The sequence below is a fragment of the Myotis lucifugus genome, unplaced genomic scaffold (assembly GCF_000147115.1).
Source record: "Myotis lucifugus unplaced genomic scaffold, Myoluc2.0 scaffold_187, whole genome shotgun sequence".
Classification (NCBI taxonomy): domain Eukaryota; kingdom Metazoa; phylum Chordata; class Mammalia; order Chiroptera; family Vespertilionidae; genus Myotis; species Myotis lucifugus.
In genome coordinates this window covers 491,018-507,264 of record NW_005871235.1, presented here as the reverse complement: position 1 = coordinate 507,264, position 16,247 = coordinate 491,018, and the positions used below count along the sequence as shown (strand labels likewise).

General features: G+C 36.3%; 1 protein-coding gene across 4 annotated transcripts in view; it reads right to left on the bottom strand.

The window, feature by feature from the left end:
- Positions 1-16,247, bottom strand: part of PHF3 (PHD finger protein 3) — an 89,100-nt gene that overhangs the window by 71,855 nt on the left and 998 nt on the right. For 2 of the 4 annotated variants that reach the window (XM_014462692.2, XM_023760651.1), the window contains exon 2: positions 3,986-4,254. The exons of 1 other annotated variant lie outside the window; for it this stretch is intronic. In XM_014462692.2, coding sequence (XP_014318178.2) covers positions 3,986-4,229 — 244 coding nt within the window. In that variant the 5' untranslated portion in view covers positions 4,230-4,254. Of the gene's footprint in view, positions 1-3,985; positions 4,255-15,884; positions 16,074-16,247 lie in introns of those variants that run through there. One more of the 4 variants, XM_023760652.1, reaches the window with a different exon arrangement.

Here is a 16,247-nt window from a genome sequence, read left to right as displayed (position 1 = left end):
ACTTTGCTCGGAAGGAAGCAGCACGTGCTTAAATCCTTATTAAATAACACTGCCTGATGTCATATATTACCAATGTCATTCACAATAAGAAAACAACTATTATATACGCATGCTAGCACAAAGTTTCCTTTACACTTAAATACACGAGTCAACATTTAACAAATATGCCAAGATACTGTAAGAATTCCATGACTTTTTGATGTATTTAACCTCTAAAATCCATGCTACAAAAGGGCTATAATTTTTTAATTTAGTGAATGATAACTTTGCAAGCCCGATGTAGCTTGGAAAGGACATCTTGGTTTTCATTAAAGGATGCAGTACCTACAAGTGCTTTTAAATGAAAGGCTGCTCTAAATATCCTTATATCTACAGTGTGTCTTCCTGGTCTTAATGTAACAAATCAAATTATAGTTACAGGAAATTTATTTTCAATATATCATATAAAGAAATAGATCATAAATGCAAGACTTATTTCACATTTATGAATCATAGCTATTTATGTAAAAAGGAAACACATTTGTTTGTAAAATGATAAACATTTCTTCATGACACTATAATGCCAGGTTTTCAAACACCATTATAATGACTTTGAATACATTCCTTAAGTAGTGTTTATACACAACATATTTGGTATCTTGAACATAATACCTGGGAAAATCTAATTTTCATTTTAAGGATACCAGGATTTTTTAAAAACACTAATAATTGATTTTATCATCAAGATCAAATATTTCTCCCACACGTAATGATTTTCCTCACTTGGAGTTTTTTAAAAATGTATTACTGGGCAAATCCAAAAAAAAACACACCATATTTAACAGTGTGGTGATAGGAGGGATAGGGGGGATAAGTGGTGATGGAAGAAGACCTGACTTGGGGTGATGAGCACACAATACAGCGTACAGATGCTGTGTTATGGAATTGGGCACCTGAAACCTGTATAATTTGGTTAACCAGCGTCACCCCAATAAAATAAAAACCATATGCAAACACTGTAGTTAAACACTTTACAGCAGCAGTCGCCAACCTTTAGGATGTGGTCCACGGACCACCGGTTGGCGACTGCTGCTTTGGAGAGTTTAACAATTAGTATCCTAACTTTTGTGCATATGACAGAACACTAGACATAATCTTCCCTTTTTCTTTCCTATTTTTAAACTTTAAAGCGTCTTCTATGATTTTTGGAGACAGCTTAAATATAATGCAAACCACTCAACTATGCCAACCAAAATACTGATCTTTAACAATTACAGCAAACCAACCTGGTTCAGCAAACTACAAGATATAATAGTTTAGCACTACCAAAACCAATATTACCAAATAACCATAATCTGTAGCTTTTGTTGGCCTGAGGAATACTGATAGGGTCATTTCCCTGATAAGCTTCAGTTAAGACAATTAGTAAAAACCTATAGATCCAGATACAAACATATAGGTAAGAACTGTGTCATACAGCAAAAATTGAAGTAGTTTCTGACTATCTGAAAATTGTACAAGTTGCCCACATTGGGTTTTCAGTAAATAATTTACAATAAAATTTCTTCTTTGCAATGCTCTTAAATCTATTATTTCAAAACAGATTTTAAAAGAAAAACTTTTTCATGTATTCCACTTTGCTATCATTAGAAAATATGTAAGCCTTTTACTGAACCAAATATCCCAATGGGCAACACAAATTTTGAAGCAATCAAGATAAATCCCCTGCCTGATGGCACAATAGTGAAATCTAAATAATTCTAGACAGAAAAGCTTTATCTTAAGTTCCACCCCACATATTCCCTTATATATCTTAAAAACATGTACTACACATATATTAATAGAAACAGTCTGCTTCGGAACCAAAATAAATAATTGTAGCAAACAAATTTAAAATAAAATATTTAAATAATTTTACTTAAAACTCTTAAATAAAAAGTTAAAGTTTACAAAATAATAAAATCACAAATAACCATACCTCAAAAAAAGTTTAAGTATGTGAATAAAGATGTTCAAAGTATTCTATAAGCAAAAGAAAATGTTCACCAAAACTGAAGAGAAAGGAAAAAAAAAAAAGGATTGCATGCAGGAATACCAATATTTCTAAAGGGCTGGAATTCTTAAGTAAATAAGTCTAGGAGATGTTATACTTGCCAATTCAAGGCCTGGTATAGCATCCTTGTGGGTTATTGCATTCCCAGTAACAAGCACTGAAGTATTCAATAAATGTTTTTACTTAATTTGGACTAAACTGAAATTTTGTACATACAATCAAACATTGTCAAAAGTGCTTGACAATAAAGATAATTCAATATACTGTACTGACACAGGAACCAAAGTAAAAAACTTGAACAATGCATATACATAAAACAAAATTTTTACAGCTTTAAAACATTTAGAATACAACAAAAACAATGTAAGCCTATGCAATAACACAAACAATGTATATAATTCAGAGATACATCATTAGCAAGCAATTCAAAAGATACAGTAGTTAGAATGAAAAGATTCCTAGTTAGCCAAAATGTCAAGGTCTTTAGACAGAGTTATCTAATAAATTTATGGATGAACAGCAGGCCACCTAATCCAAAACTTTAAGTATTATTAATATTAAGTAGAAAAAGTTAAAAGAAAATGAAAAAATATACTGAAAAACTGTAATGCAGAGGAAGTCTAGAGTCACTGAAAAATAGACCAACACAACCTAAACCTCTAAACTACTCTAGGGAACAGTGAAGGGAAAGCCTAACTTCTCCATCTGAAGCTGATTTTCCTTATCTAATTCTAGCTTATAGGATAGGTTAATTGCACCAAAGTTTGTTGTAATATTCTCTTTGCATTATGTAAGAAAATCTACATATTTTTCCACATATTAATATTAGCTCCAAAATAGTTTCTTATTGAGAATTAATTTAGCCCTACAGAAAGTTACTTTCCTCAATCTTTCTTTTTTTTTTTTCCTCAATCTTTCATTGACTTCAACTACACAGAGATCCTAGAGCAGTGCTGGCCAACAGAAATGTAATATAAGCCACATATTTAATTTTAAATTTTCAAGTAACCACTTTAAAAACAAAAATAAAATTTTAAAATAAGGTGAGCCCATTGGCATGGCTCAGTAGTTGAGCGTTGACCTATGAACCAGGTCATGGTTTGTCCCACATGCCCCCAGTTGTGGGCTTTATCTCCAGTGGGGGATGTGTAGGAGGCAGCCAATCAAAGATTCTCTCTCAATCTCCTTCTCCCTTTCTCTCTGAAATCAAAAAATATATATTTAAAAAGTTATTATTAAAAATATATATATTTTAAAGGTGAAATGAATTTTAAAATCTTATTTAACAAAAATTATTCAAAATATCACCTCAACATTAAAAAAAATTTTTGATGAAATATTTTACATTCTTTTTTTTCATAGAGTTTTTAAAATATGGTATGCATTTAATAGCACATCTCAATTAGGACCAGATTCATTTCAAGTGATTAATAGTTAAATGTGGCTAGTAGTTACTATGTTAGATAGCACAGGTCTAGAGTTCTTTTTCTGGTTCTGAGGTACTTGTAAAAATATCAAAAGATCTGATAGGAGCACACAATATTAAACTTGAAAGGCTGGAAAGGGCAACAGAAAGGTCAATTCAGCTGTTCCCCTTGACTCCAGCAAGCCTAGGGTCATGTCCCAATTTGCTAGGCAAAGTCCTAATTACACCTATTGTTATGAAGTAATTATTAACAGCATCCCCTATAATTCTCAGTGTCCCACTTAGGATGATAAATTATATGGTTGCCCTATCTATATCCATAATATCCTCGAAAATAACTCCACACTCCTTAGAAGGAAATTTAGTTTAAATTCTAATTCTGATGCCTAGAATATCTAAATTCAAAGGAAAGAACCCTAAATTCACTGCCCTCATCAAAAAAAGAAAAAGGAAAAAAAATGCTGCTAAAAATTTTTTATTTTAAATTGCAGACTAAAAAAAAAAAAAAAAAAAAAGTTAAGAATTACCTGTTGAACAAGGCATCTGGAAATTGGGATCATTGCTATCCAAAACAGGCAAACAGAACTGGTTACTTGCAGATCCTAGCATAGGATCCTTATCGCTGAGCATGTTCTTCAGCGAGTCCTCTAAGACATTTTGACTTGTACTAAAATCCTCACAGACTTCATTCTCCAGGTTGGATCCTAGAAATAGGGCATCATCTAAGTGTTCAGTAGGAATTAAATGATTAAATGTATCAACTATATCCATGAAGACTTCTGTGTGTCTTTCAACCCTATAGAAAGACAAAAAAAATACCATAAGAAATAAAGCTACCAATTGATAATCACCTAAAACCAAATTATTTTAATAGTTCTGAGTCTAAGAACACACTTAGTATTGAATTGTTAAAAAAAAAATCCTCACTGTTTCCAATATACATTTGGATATGTAGAACGAATCGTTACTAAATGTTTCTTCATCATGCATGTAGAGTATCATTTGTACCAGAAACCCTATTAAATGTTTACTCACTTTTAGAAAAGAAAAAAAAACACTATGTACATACTCCATTAATTTCACACATTTGAAAGAACTACAAAGTTAAACCATAAAAATCATGTTTTCAACCATAATCTTTCCATAAATTAAGAATCAGACATTGGTTTTACAGTAAGTCCATATAAAAGAGCTGAAGTCAAATAATTTATTGTCCCATACATATTAAAACTGTAAAATAGCCTTGTTTTATTTACAAAGCATTTAAAGAACGATAATATAGAGAGAAAAAGATTTCTGGTGGGGGGAGTGGGGAAGGTAGAAAGAAACTATTAAACTAAAACCAAGTCAAAACTCAAAAAACTACACACATTCAGGAACAGATGTGCACATACACCACTGAGGGGGGAACCCTTTTAGGATACAATGAGATAAATGACAAGACAACAACATATCAGAGACTTAAATTTATTTTAGTGAGTTATGTGCAGCTCATACACATATCAAGCTAGTCTCCTATTTGAAATGTACCCTAGTAGATATCACTCAGTAAAAGTCCTCTTATACTCTAGAGGAGCCTCAATTATAAAAAGCTGAATTATTTTCAATATTGGTTTCAGAGAAAACTGAAGTGATGTATTTTAGGGGGCAGGGGAGTCAACAGAAATCTAGTAATATTCAGTTAGCTAGAAAATTCCACTAATTAAGCAAAATTCCAAGGTTTTTTAGATTAGCCAAATCTACCAAAACTTCTTCAAACTGTCCTTGAATTATTTTCCCTATAAAAATGAGGGGACCCTGGCTGGTTTGGCTCAGTGGATAGTGTTAGCCTGCGGACTGAAGGGTCCCAGGTTTGATTCTGTTCAAGGTCAAGGGCACATACCTCAGTTAGGTCCTGGGGGGGGGAGGCAACCAAGACGGGAGGCAACCAATTGATGTGTCTCTCTCACATAGGTCGGTCTCTCTCTCTCTCTCTCTTTCTCTCTCTCTCTCTCTCTGTGAGATAGGTCTCTCACTCTCTCTCCCTCCCCCACTCCCCCTTCCCCTTCCACTCTCTAAAAATCAATGGGAAAATAAAAATAGATAATAAAATAAAATAAAAATCAATGGGAAAATATCCTCCAGTGAGGATTAAAATAAAAAAGAAAGAAAATGAGGAAGTTCAAAGATATTTTACAATTTACTAGATATATATATCATATGCTGCTAACAGTTTACCTACATTTAATTAATGTATTTCCAAATAGACTATTGTTTTAAGAACAAGAATGCATTCAAATAATTTAAATGTCTTCCCAAGTCACAAAACAGAGCCAAGATTCAAGTAGGTTTACAAGTTCCACAGCCCAAGGCCATAATCCTTACACACTGAGCTACCTAGCTAAAACTGACTAGATTTGATTCATTAAAGGCGCTTGTGTTTTGTTTTAAGAATAGCCTATTGATTTTTAGAGCACGCGAAAGGGAGAAGCAGCATTGTTGTGACAGCATAACATTGTTCAGCTGCCTCCTGCACGCGCCCCCACCGGGAATGGAGCCCTCAACCCAGGCATGTCCCCTGACAGGGAATTGAACCAGCAACCTTTTAGTGCACAGGATGACTCCCAACCAACTGAGCAACACAGGCCTAGGCTAAAGGCTGTCCTTTAAAAACTATTTTCCCTAATTTTCTAACAAATCAGTGGTTGCCTTGGGCCTTGAATAAGAGAGGGATGGACTGCAAAGGAACAGGAAGATACTTTGAAATTTATAATGAAACTATCCTAAATTTTGATTGTGGTAGTAATTTCATGAGTGTATATATATATATCCACCAAAATTCATCAACCTGTTCATTTTAAATGGATGCACTTATTGTAACTGAATTTTAAGTTTTTTAAAAAGGAAAGAAAATTTTCTCTCACAAAAAGTAATCCTCTTCTAAATAGACAGATGTCAATATCTCTTCTACAATGTATTTATATTAAAACTAGAGGCCTGATGCACAAAATTCGTGCATGGCAGGGGGGGGGGGGTGTCCCCTTCAGCCCAGCCTGTACCCTCTCCAATCTGGAATCCCTCTCACAATCCTGGACCGCTGGCTCCTAATCGCTCACCTACCTGCCTTCCTGGTCGCCCCTAACTGCCCCCTCCTCCCCCCGCTGGCCTGATCGCCCCTTACTGCCTCTGCGTGCCAGCCTGATCATCCATAACTGCCCCCCCTGCCGGCTTGGTTGCCCCCAACTGCACCCTCCCCCTCCCCTGCCGGCCTGGTCACCCCACACAGCCTGCTTGTTCAGTTTAGTTGTCCCTCACTAACCCTCCTGCTGGCCTGGTCATAGGCAGCCATCTTATGAGGGTGTGAGCATTAATTTGCATATTACCTCTTTATTATATAGGATAAGGCACTGAAATAAAATGTTAACTAATTGATGACTCTCTAATTATTTTACATGCATTCTCTAATTATAAGATTAAGAGGAAATTATAGCTTACAATGCTGGTGAAAAAGTCAGGAAAAGTTTTACTTTCCTAAAACTATCTAATCCCAGTGCCTGAGAGAGGCTCAATTATCATACATCACCAACATTCCCACTGTTTTCAGGTTCCATTTATTATTTAGTATAATAAATTTCTAGTAATTAAAAATAATTTACAAAGGTTTATTAAATCTTTACAAATTATGTAGCCAGAATGATCAATGAATTTATATAGCTAAATGTGCTGGAATTCAAAGTTTACAACAGGCCAAAACTACCTCCTCTTCAGAGCTGCATCCAAATTAGTAATCCTCTTTTTCTCAGATGAATCAAAAAGACAATTCCAGCTCTAGGAAAAAAATTATTAACACTCCTTCTAAAAATGGTATGCTCAATTCCTAAAAATGCACTCATTGCCATCTTGCCATAGTATACAGACATCCTACAATGTCATGTGTCTGGTAAACTCTACAAACTTCACCTGAGGTCAGCCTTTCGTTTACCGCAAATACTGTCTGTGTGTGCTTCAAACGGTGAGGACATTCAGAACGTTCAGAAATTAAGATCACACAGCTTGAAATCACACAGCTATAAGAAATACCAGCTCATTCAAAATATTGACCTAGGTGAGCAATATTTTTTCCTCAATAATACTGCTATTAGTGAGCAATCCCAAAACTCCTTTACTAGAAGTATCTTCAGAGCCTATGGCATATTTTTAAATCTCAACAGTAGACAATATTTACTCTTTAAAGATCAATTAAGAGTCCAGCTGGTATGGCTCAATGATTGAGCATTGAGCCATGAACCAAGAGGTCATGGTTCGATTCCAGATCAGGACACACATGCCTGGGTTGGCGGCTCAATCCCCAGTAGGGGTTGTGCAGGAGGTAGCCCATCAATGATTCTCTCTCATCATTGATGTCTCCAGCCCTCTCTCCCTCTCCCTTCCCTCTCTCTAAAATCATTAAAACACATTTTTAAAAAGAAGATCAATTAAGAAAAGTAGTAAAGCATATTGTAAATAAGATGGGTGAAACAAAACTTTCCGGTTACTTTCTTTCTTTTTTTTTTTTTTTTTTTGCCAAAACTAGTATTACTTATAAAGTGTGCTTTCCTGGATTTAAATAAGCATATCAGGGGGAAAAAAGCTTCCATAGTCATGCACAAAAAGCTTCCATGGTCAAACACTGAGAAAGAATGATATCACAGAAAGTTACATTTCTTTTTTAACAATACCTTTATTCAACAAATGTTAAGCATTGTGTGAAACACCTTTAATAGGCCAATAAGACTGGGAATGTTCCTAAGACAAAACAGAGCAAAGCAACTCAAACCTATGGGTCCAAAGACAACAATATCTACAGGAAACATAACAAGACTAGTATTTTGTGAAATTGTTATAAATTAGTAAGACTGATTTTTCATAAGTGGCTCTGGGGCAATTCCAAAAGTAGAATGCAAAAATAATAGTATACAGACATCCCACAAGACTATCTTGAAAGTAACATTTAATGGAGGTTTAAAATAATTTATTTTAAAAAATCAGTTTCAGATATCAAGTGCTCAGTATCAAAAATAAAAACTCACATGCTAAATTGAAAAACAAATGTCAGCCAATTATAGAAATATTAACGCACATTTAAAATGAAATAGAAAAAGGACAGTAGTTGGAAAACTGGTAAAATCATAATGTCTGGAATTCAGTTAATAGATGTACAAATGTTAATCTCTAGTTCTGATAAAGGCACTGGCATGTCAGATAAGACAATAAAGGAAACTAAATAAAGGGTATATAGAAATTCTATACTATGTTTGCAACTTTTCTATAACTCTGAAATTATTCCAAAATTAGTCCTTTTTTTAAAAAAATAAACACAATCTAAAATATAATGCCCTGAGATACCTAGTAATGTAAATAGACAAAGATAATCAAATCTAATTAAGAAAACTTGAGTTGATTAATTAAACAGACTATTAACCAACTTGATTTAAATAAATTCCTATTTCTTACATTGAAATTTTACTTAAATGCTTCCTTATATTTGGGATTATAAATTTAATAATTAAAACATAAGTCTATCTAGGGTATATTTTAGGTGGCTAATAAAATGTACATATGCAATTAGACCAGTACATATATGCTAAAATCAGAAAATATTTGAGTTCACAGTCACACCTCATGGTTACAGATAATAAATGTATCAATCTAAATCAGGAAATTGGATAATCTGCTTAATTCAAAATTACTCATTTATTCATAGTGTACTTATTAAGCATCATAGGTGTCAGTGAAACAAACCCGTCTCTAACTCAAGGAATGCACACTCCAAAAGAGGACAGACATAACAACTAATACATGTAAATATCACAACAAAATATAAAAGTGTTATAGTGAAGTGCTGCAGACAGTATCACAGAGAAAGGTGAAAATCGTTGAGACAAGAAAAGCTAAAGCAGGTTATGTGAGTGCAGGCTCCTAAAAGTCCAGAAGATACTCAGGCAAAGAGAATAGCATTTGCTAATTATATACAGCCAACTTTGATCCTAATGGACCATTTAGAAAGATTCAAATAAGTATTAGTACTAAGATTCTGAATAAAATTTAAGTCTGGAGATAGATCCCACTTTAAAATGCTTGTTTCATCTGAACTCTCAAAGAATTATACTTTCATTTACACTCATGAAACCAGCATACATTGTTTTCCAAGTGTTTCATGTATGAACAGAATGTAAAAAGATAAGATTTAGAAAGTACCAACAACAAAAATGCACTTCTACAAAGATCCCCTTTAACTTAAGAGTAAATTAAGAGTAGCTCAACTTTTCAGAAACATCTTCAAGTGAAACTAGATATCTTATCTTCTTTAAAAAAAATAGTACATATAAACCTAAAAATTAAATCGCTAAAGCAATCAAAAGCCCCTAACAGGTTATCATATTAGGAAGCTGTCTCGTGTAGACTATAGTCTTATGTGTATTTGGGTGGCAGAGGACGACAAATATATTATCGAGATTATAAAATCTAAGAAGAAAAACAAAGCAGGGTAATAGTGATTTGGGAATGGGGGGTTAAGGTTAAGGAGGCCATTCTGTATATGATGGTAAATGAAGGACCTACTAACAGGGAAACATGTGAGCCAAAACTTGAAATGAAGAAATGATCCATGCATAAGAGAAACAGCAACCCAGGCAAACACTTAAATGCAAAGGCCCTAGGAATGAAACAACTACTTAGTGCCTTCCAGCCCTTACACCACAGTTTAAATTAAGCCATCAATTAATTAAGCATGCTTACAATGAACAAATTTCTAATAAGCAGAAGTAGTAGTAGTAGTAGTAGTAGTAGTAGTAGCAGCAGCAGCACTAGTAGCAGAAAGAGACGAAAAATAAAAATACCACTACTACTAATGATGACAAAATGTAAAACTTAATGTGCTCTAACTTCATGCCAGGAACTGTCCTATATGCTTTACATCAGTTTTTAATCAGAGGTGATTACATCCCTCCAGAGAACATTTGGCCAATCTGTACAATCTACTATGCCATGCAAAATTGTCTAATAAAGATAGACTGGCCCTAGCTGGTTTGGTTCAGTGGATAGAGGATAGGCTTGCAGACTGAAGGGTCCCAGGTTTGATTCTGGTCAAGGGCACATACCTGGGTTGCGGGCTTGATTCCCAGTAGGGGGCATACAGGAAGCAGCTGATGGATGATTCTCTCATCACTGATGTTTCTATCTCTCTCTCCCTCTCTGAAATCAATGTTTTTTTAAAAAGATAGACTGCTAAGAAATTAAAACTCCTGTGTAATATTTTGAAGTTTTTAGTTAGCTATTTCTCTTCATCCCCTCTTCATTATACAAATGATTATAAAAACTTAAATCCCTTGACCATTAAAAGATAATCGAAATTACACATGGAATTGTATGGAGACATTTGTGGTCATAGCAACTGGAGAGGGTAGGCTGACATCTAATAAATATACTACAAAGCACTAAGAAAGCCCCACAACAAAGAATTAACCTGCCCCCCAAAAATAAATGCTGAGATTAAGAAACTCTGCTCGACATTTATTAATATAATCCTCACACCAATGCTGTATTATAATCCCAATTATACAAAAAATAAAAAAGTGGAATCAAAAAAATTATTTGAGCCCTACCTGGTTTGGTTAATTGGATAGAGCATCAGCCTGTGGACTGAAGGGTCCCAGGTTTGATTCTGGTCAAGGGCACATGCCTAGATTGTGGGCTGGATCCCCAGCAGGGGGCATGCAGGAGGCAGCCGATCAATGACTCTCATCACTGATGTTTCTATCTCTCTCCCTCTGCCTTCCTCTCTTAAATCAATAAAAATAAAAATAAAATGATTTGACATAGTAAGTGGTAGAGATGAAATCTGAACCCAGAATTTCATTCAAGAGTCAATGCATTTAACAGTACCCTATATTATCTCTTTGTAAAATTAAATTGAATGATTATTATGTGTAAGGCACTGTGCTACATTCAGTTAAGTGCATAACGTCATTTAGTCTTCACCACCACACAATTAGGCAGGTACTATTACATTCTCAATTTATGAGAGAGGGTAAAGCTTAGCAAAGTTACACACAATATTACAAAGTAAGTGACAGAGCTGAGACTCAAATCCACTCTAACTCAAAAGTCAGTTCTTAACCACCATGATATGGTAACATTAAAAGGAAATAATAGGTTACCCTTCCAATGTAAAGTCAAGGAAAATCACTAAGTGGTTACGCCATGTGGTATGACACAATTCCACAAAGTGATACAACCTAATCACCTGCTCTGCACACCCATGTTAAATTATGGACCAGTTTCATTGGTTAGAATCTATTAACAAGATTTCATAAGAAAAAGCCAGAATCACAACTTCTTTTCTGAATTTATCAGAAAAAAATAATATATAAAAATCCAAGGTATATGACTTACTAAGACCAAAGCAGAACCAAGAACCCAGAAAAAGAACTATCAAGTGTAAGGTGAACAGTACTAAGACGTAACTTCAAAGTTCACAACCATCCCAGCTGGTGTGGCTCAATGGTTGAGCTTCAACATAGACCCATGAACCAAGAGATCATGGTTGATTCCCAGTGAGAGCATATGCCGGCTCAATCCACAGTAGGTGGGTGTGCAAAATGAGATTCGACTATTACATAATTTGCTTAAGGTCACATACCCGGTATACCTAAATCAGAACCCAGGCAGTATGATTCCCAAGTCTGCACTTTATGCACTCTGCTTGCATAACATGTTTTTATGTTGTTAATAAACCATTAATGAAACCTTAAAAAAATACTGGAAACAGCCCTAGCTGGTTTGGCTCAGTGGATAGAGCATCGGCCTGTGGACTGAAGGGTCCCGGGTTCGATTCTAGTCAAGGGCACATGCTGGGTTGTGGGCTCAATCCCCAGTAGGGGGCACACAGGAGATAGCCAATCAATGATTCCCTCTCATTATTGATGTTTCTATCTCTTTCTCCCTCTCCCTTTCCCTTCCTCTCTGAAATCAATAAATAAATAAAAATACTGGAAACAAAGTGATGTACACTTCTTCCAAAACAAATTAGGAAATATGCATTTAGCCCCTCCCTACACATAAAAAAATAAAATGGCTATCCTCTATGTGTATAAACATTTTACAAATTATCAACTACAAACTTTGCCATTTATTTTCAGCCTACAATATTAGAATGTTTTCATGTGGCCAGCTCACACAAATTATGAATGAATTAAAACTCTAGCCAGCTGGCATGGCTCAATGGTTGAGTGTCGACCTATGAACCAGAAGATCACAGTTCAATTCCCGGTCAGGGCACATGCCCAGTTTGCAGGATTGACCCCCCCCAATGGGGGTTGTGCAGGAGGCAGCTGATCAATGATTCTCATCATTGATGTTTCTATCTCTCTCTCTTCCTTCCTCCCTGAAATCAATAAAAATATTTAAAAATAAGTATTTTTAAAAAGACTCTAAAGTTTTGCTTTCCTGTACAATCTACTATGTCATGCAAAACTGTCTAATAGTTGTATTTGTGCTAAGATATTAAAACTTTTATGTAATAGTTTGAAGTTTTTACTTAACTATTTCTCTTTATCCCCTCTGCATTATACAAATGATCATAAAAATTTAAATTCCCTTATTACAAGATAATCTAAATTAAATGCACAATGCATAGACTTTCCAGTCCATACTCTGGGCAAATTTCTCATACAATAGCTTTTAACTCTAATAACTCTAATATGATTTAACATCTCATTTCTCTAAATCTTTTTCTCGATCTAGAATATGTTCCTTGAGAGTACAAACAGCACATGGAGCTCAAATATTTTGAATCAATTCAATACTCTCAATATCTTTCCCTGTTTAATCACAGGGCAACAATTAAAAAAAGAATATTTTTCTGCTCTCAAAAATGCACCAGTATCATAAATGTATAACAATTTGCCAAGTCAATTTTGTAGTCAAAATGTAAAATGTCTATGCTTTTGAAAAGATACTCCAGGATCCTCAGAGGGTGCTCCAAGAAATAAAAGATAAATAGAGCCCAAGAAAAGAAATCCAGCAACCAAATGTGAGAATTCTTGAAATGTAGATGCATGAAAATATTTAGAAAACAGCACTCAGCTATGGTGGCTCAGTGGTTGAGTATCAACCTATGAACCAGGTCACGCACAGTTCAAATCTGGTCAGGGCATATGCCCAGGTTTCGGGCTCGATCCCTAGTGGGGGCATGCAGAAGATAGCCAATCATTGATGTTTCTACCTTTTTCTCCTTTTCCCTTCCTCTCTGAAATCAATAAAAGAATATTTTTTTAAAAAGAAAAGAAAACAGGACTCCAAGAACCCTGAACTCCCTGACAGTGTGTGGTGAAGTAGTTATGGGTAATCCACAAACCTGAGATGCTAATCAATAAAACTCATTATCCCCAAAATATAGAAAAGATATCTCCAAACCTTAAGTAAAAAGAACTTCATGAGAAATCTTTCTGAAGACAAAACAGTACACTTAAAAAAGCAAAATGTACCACTTGGCTGGTATGGCTCAGTGGTTGAGAGTCAATCTTATGAACCAGGAGGTCATGGTTCAATTCCGGGTTGGGGCACATGCCCAATTTGCAGGCTCCATCCCCAGTGTGGGGTGTGCAGGAGGCAGCCAATCAATGATTCTCTCATCACTGATGATTCTATCTCTCCCTCTCCCTTCCTCTCTGAAATCAATAAAATTTTTAAAAAATTAATAAAAGCAAAATGTACCAAAAAGGCAAACGCCATATTACCATGTCAAGGAAGATAACCATTATCTATATTTTAGTACCCCCCCCCAAACAGAACTGCATACATAATTTACATTTACCAGTTTTCCCAAGTATAATCCATACAATGTAAAAATCTAAACTCTAAAAATCTAAACTCTTAAATTTTGCACTAATCCAAATCATCACTTGCTTCCTTCCAACTTTAATCAATTGAGCAAAGATTAACCTTTCCTAGCTGATTCCAACATTAAATACAATTTAAATTTTAATAGTATGGTTATAAGTAATTAACAAATTCCTTTCAATTTTTCTATCCTGAAATTTGAATTTGACTAAAACTATTTTTCACCTACATTTACAGGAACCACTTCTCTTAGATTTGAGGTATCTGAATCTGCAACCCGATGAGTATATTACAGGATCAGCTAAAGTTAGCTGAGGTCTATCCAAACAGCATGGAATGCATAATTAATTCAGTGTGATAAAGAAGTTCACTATCCTCCATAAGGATGCGAAAGCAGTATAATAAATCACATGTTCGTGCTCTTCAATAAACGGACCTATAAAGCATGCAAGGAATGGGAAAACTGGCCCTTTCACTAACTCATTTTTTTTTATCCTTTTGACAATTCACCAGTACAGCTATCAAATAAAGCTCAATATCTAAGGTTGTAAGTCTGCATCCTTAAAAAGTGGCCAACTTCCTGCTGCTAAGGAATCCACTGAACTGTGCGTGGTTTAAACAGAGCAATAATAACTCCTAAAGTCCCCCTTTAAATTCTGTTACTATCTTGGGGAAATGGAGTATGCAGTTCAAAGCAGTAATAGTGGTGATGGTGGAGGGAAATTAACATATGGCCAGTAAACAAAAGAACTGAGAAAAACAGTAAATTCAGAAAAGGTCTAAGTGGCAGTGAATGTTAAAAATTACTATTCTAACTAACAACCTTCATACAACACCTTATGGGCTCTGGAATGAAGCTACAAGTTCAAAAATAAAAGAATACTACAAAGGTCTCCTGGCTCTTTGACTCATGTCTCTTTTCTACTACTACACACACACCCAAACATTTTCACAATCCCAAACACCTGTCAACTATCAAAAAAAAAAAAATGGTAGGAAATGAATGAGCAATGGAGGCGTCCCACAACCAGTTTGGGAAAAAGGCAAGTTCGACCTCCCCCCCCCCCCCCCAAATAGTAACCAAACAGAACGTAGTACTTAAGTATTCCCCAGTAGTTTGCTGTATCATTTTATTTATTTTTATTTTTTTTAGCTTAAAAACAAGGTGGTAAATTTCTCCGGTGAAAGTCCAATGACCTATGCCTCATTGCAAATTAAGCCTCTCTACACGTGATGACGATTCATGAGGGCTAAGCGGAGAGGAGCGCTTTGTTGCTACTTACAAGAACGACTCTCCCTAGCCATCCATGGTCGTGTTCTGCGAATGATTCCTGAACAGCACCCACACACCACGCTCAAATGACCTCGAATCCTAAGTCCCTAGGAAACGGCATTTCCCACCCGAAGGCAGGAAGGGGGCTCCTCGGGCCGGGCCGAGGGCGGGCAGGCAGAGGCCGAGGCCGGGGCCGGGGCTGCGCGCCGCTCCCACCTTCTCCCCCTGCCTCCCCGCCCCCGCCCCGGTGCGTGTCAGGTGATTAGCGACTGGGCACCATTAGCAACACGCACACAGCGACAAGTGGCTCGGTCAATGACACGGGTCCTCGGGAGGCCGGGTCCCAGGCTTCTCCTTTTCAACCTCAGCAAAGAGGCGTCGACAGTTTGGCTCCCGAGCACAAAAGCGCGCGGCAGGAAGAGGATGGATGGAGCGCCAACTCCCCCGTCTCCAAACGCGGGAACCGGACTCGGCCTCGCAGCCACGGCCGGTCCCGGCTCCCCGGACTCGGGGCCCCAAGCTCGATGGCCGGGCTCCCCGGGAGGAAAGAGGCCCGAGTGGGCAGGGTCGGGGCCTGCAGGCCGGGCCTTCCCAGCCAGGCCCGCCGCGCCTCCAGGCCTGCGCGCCCGCGCGGAACGGGCGGGGCACATTCACCC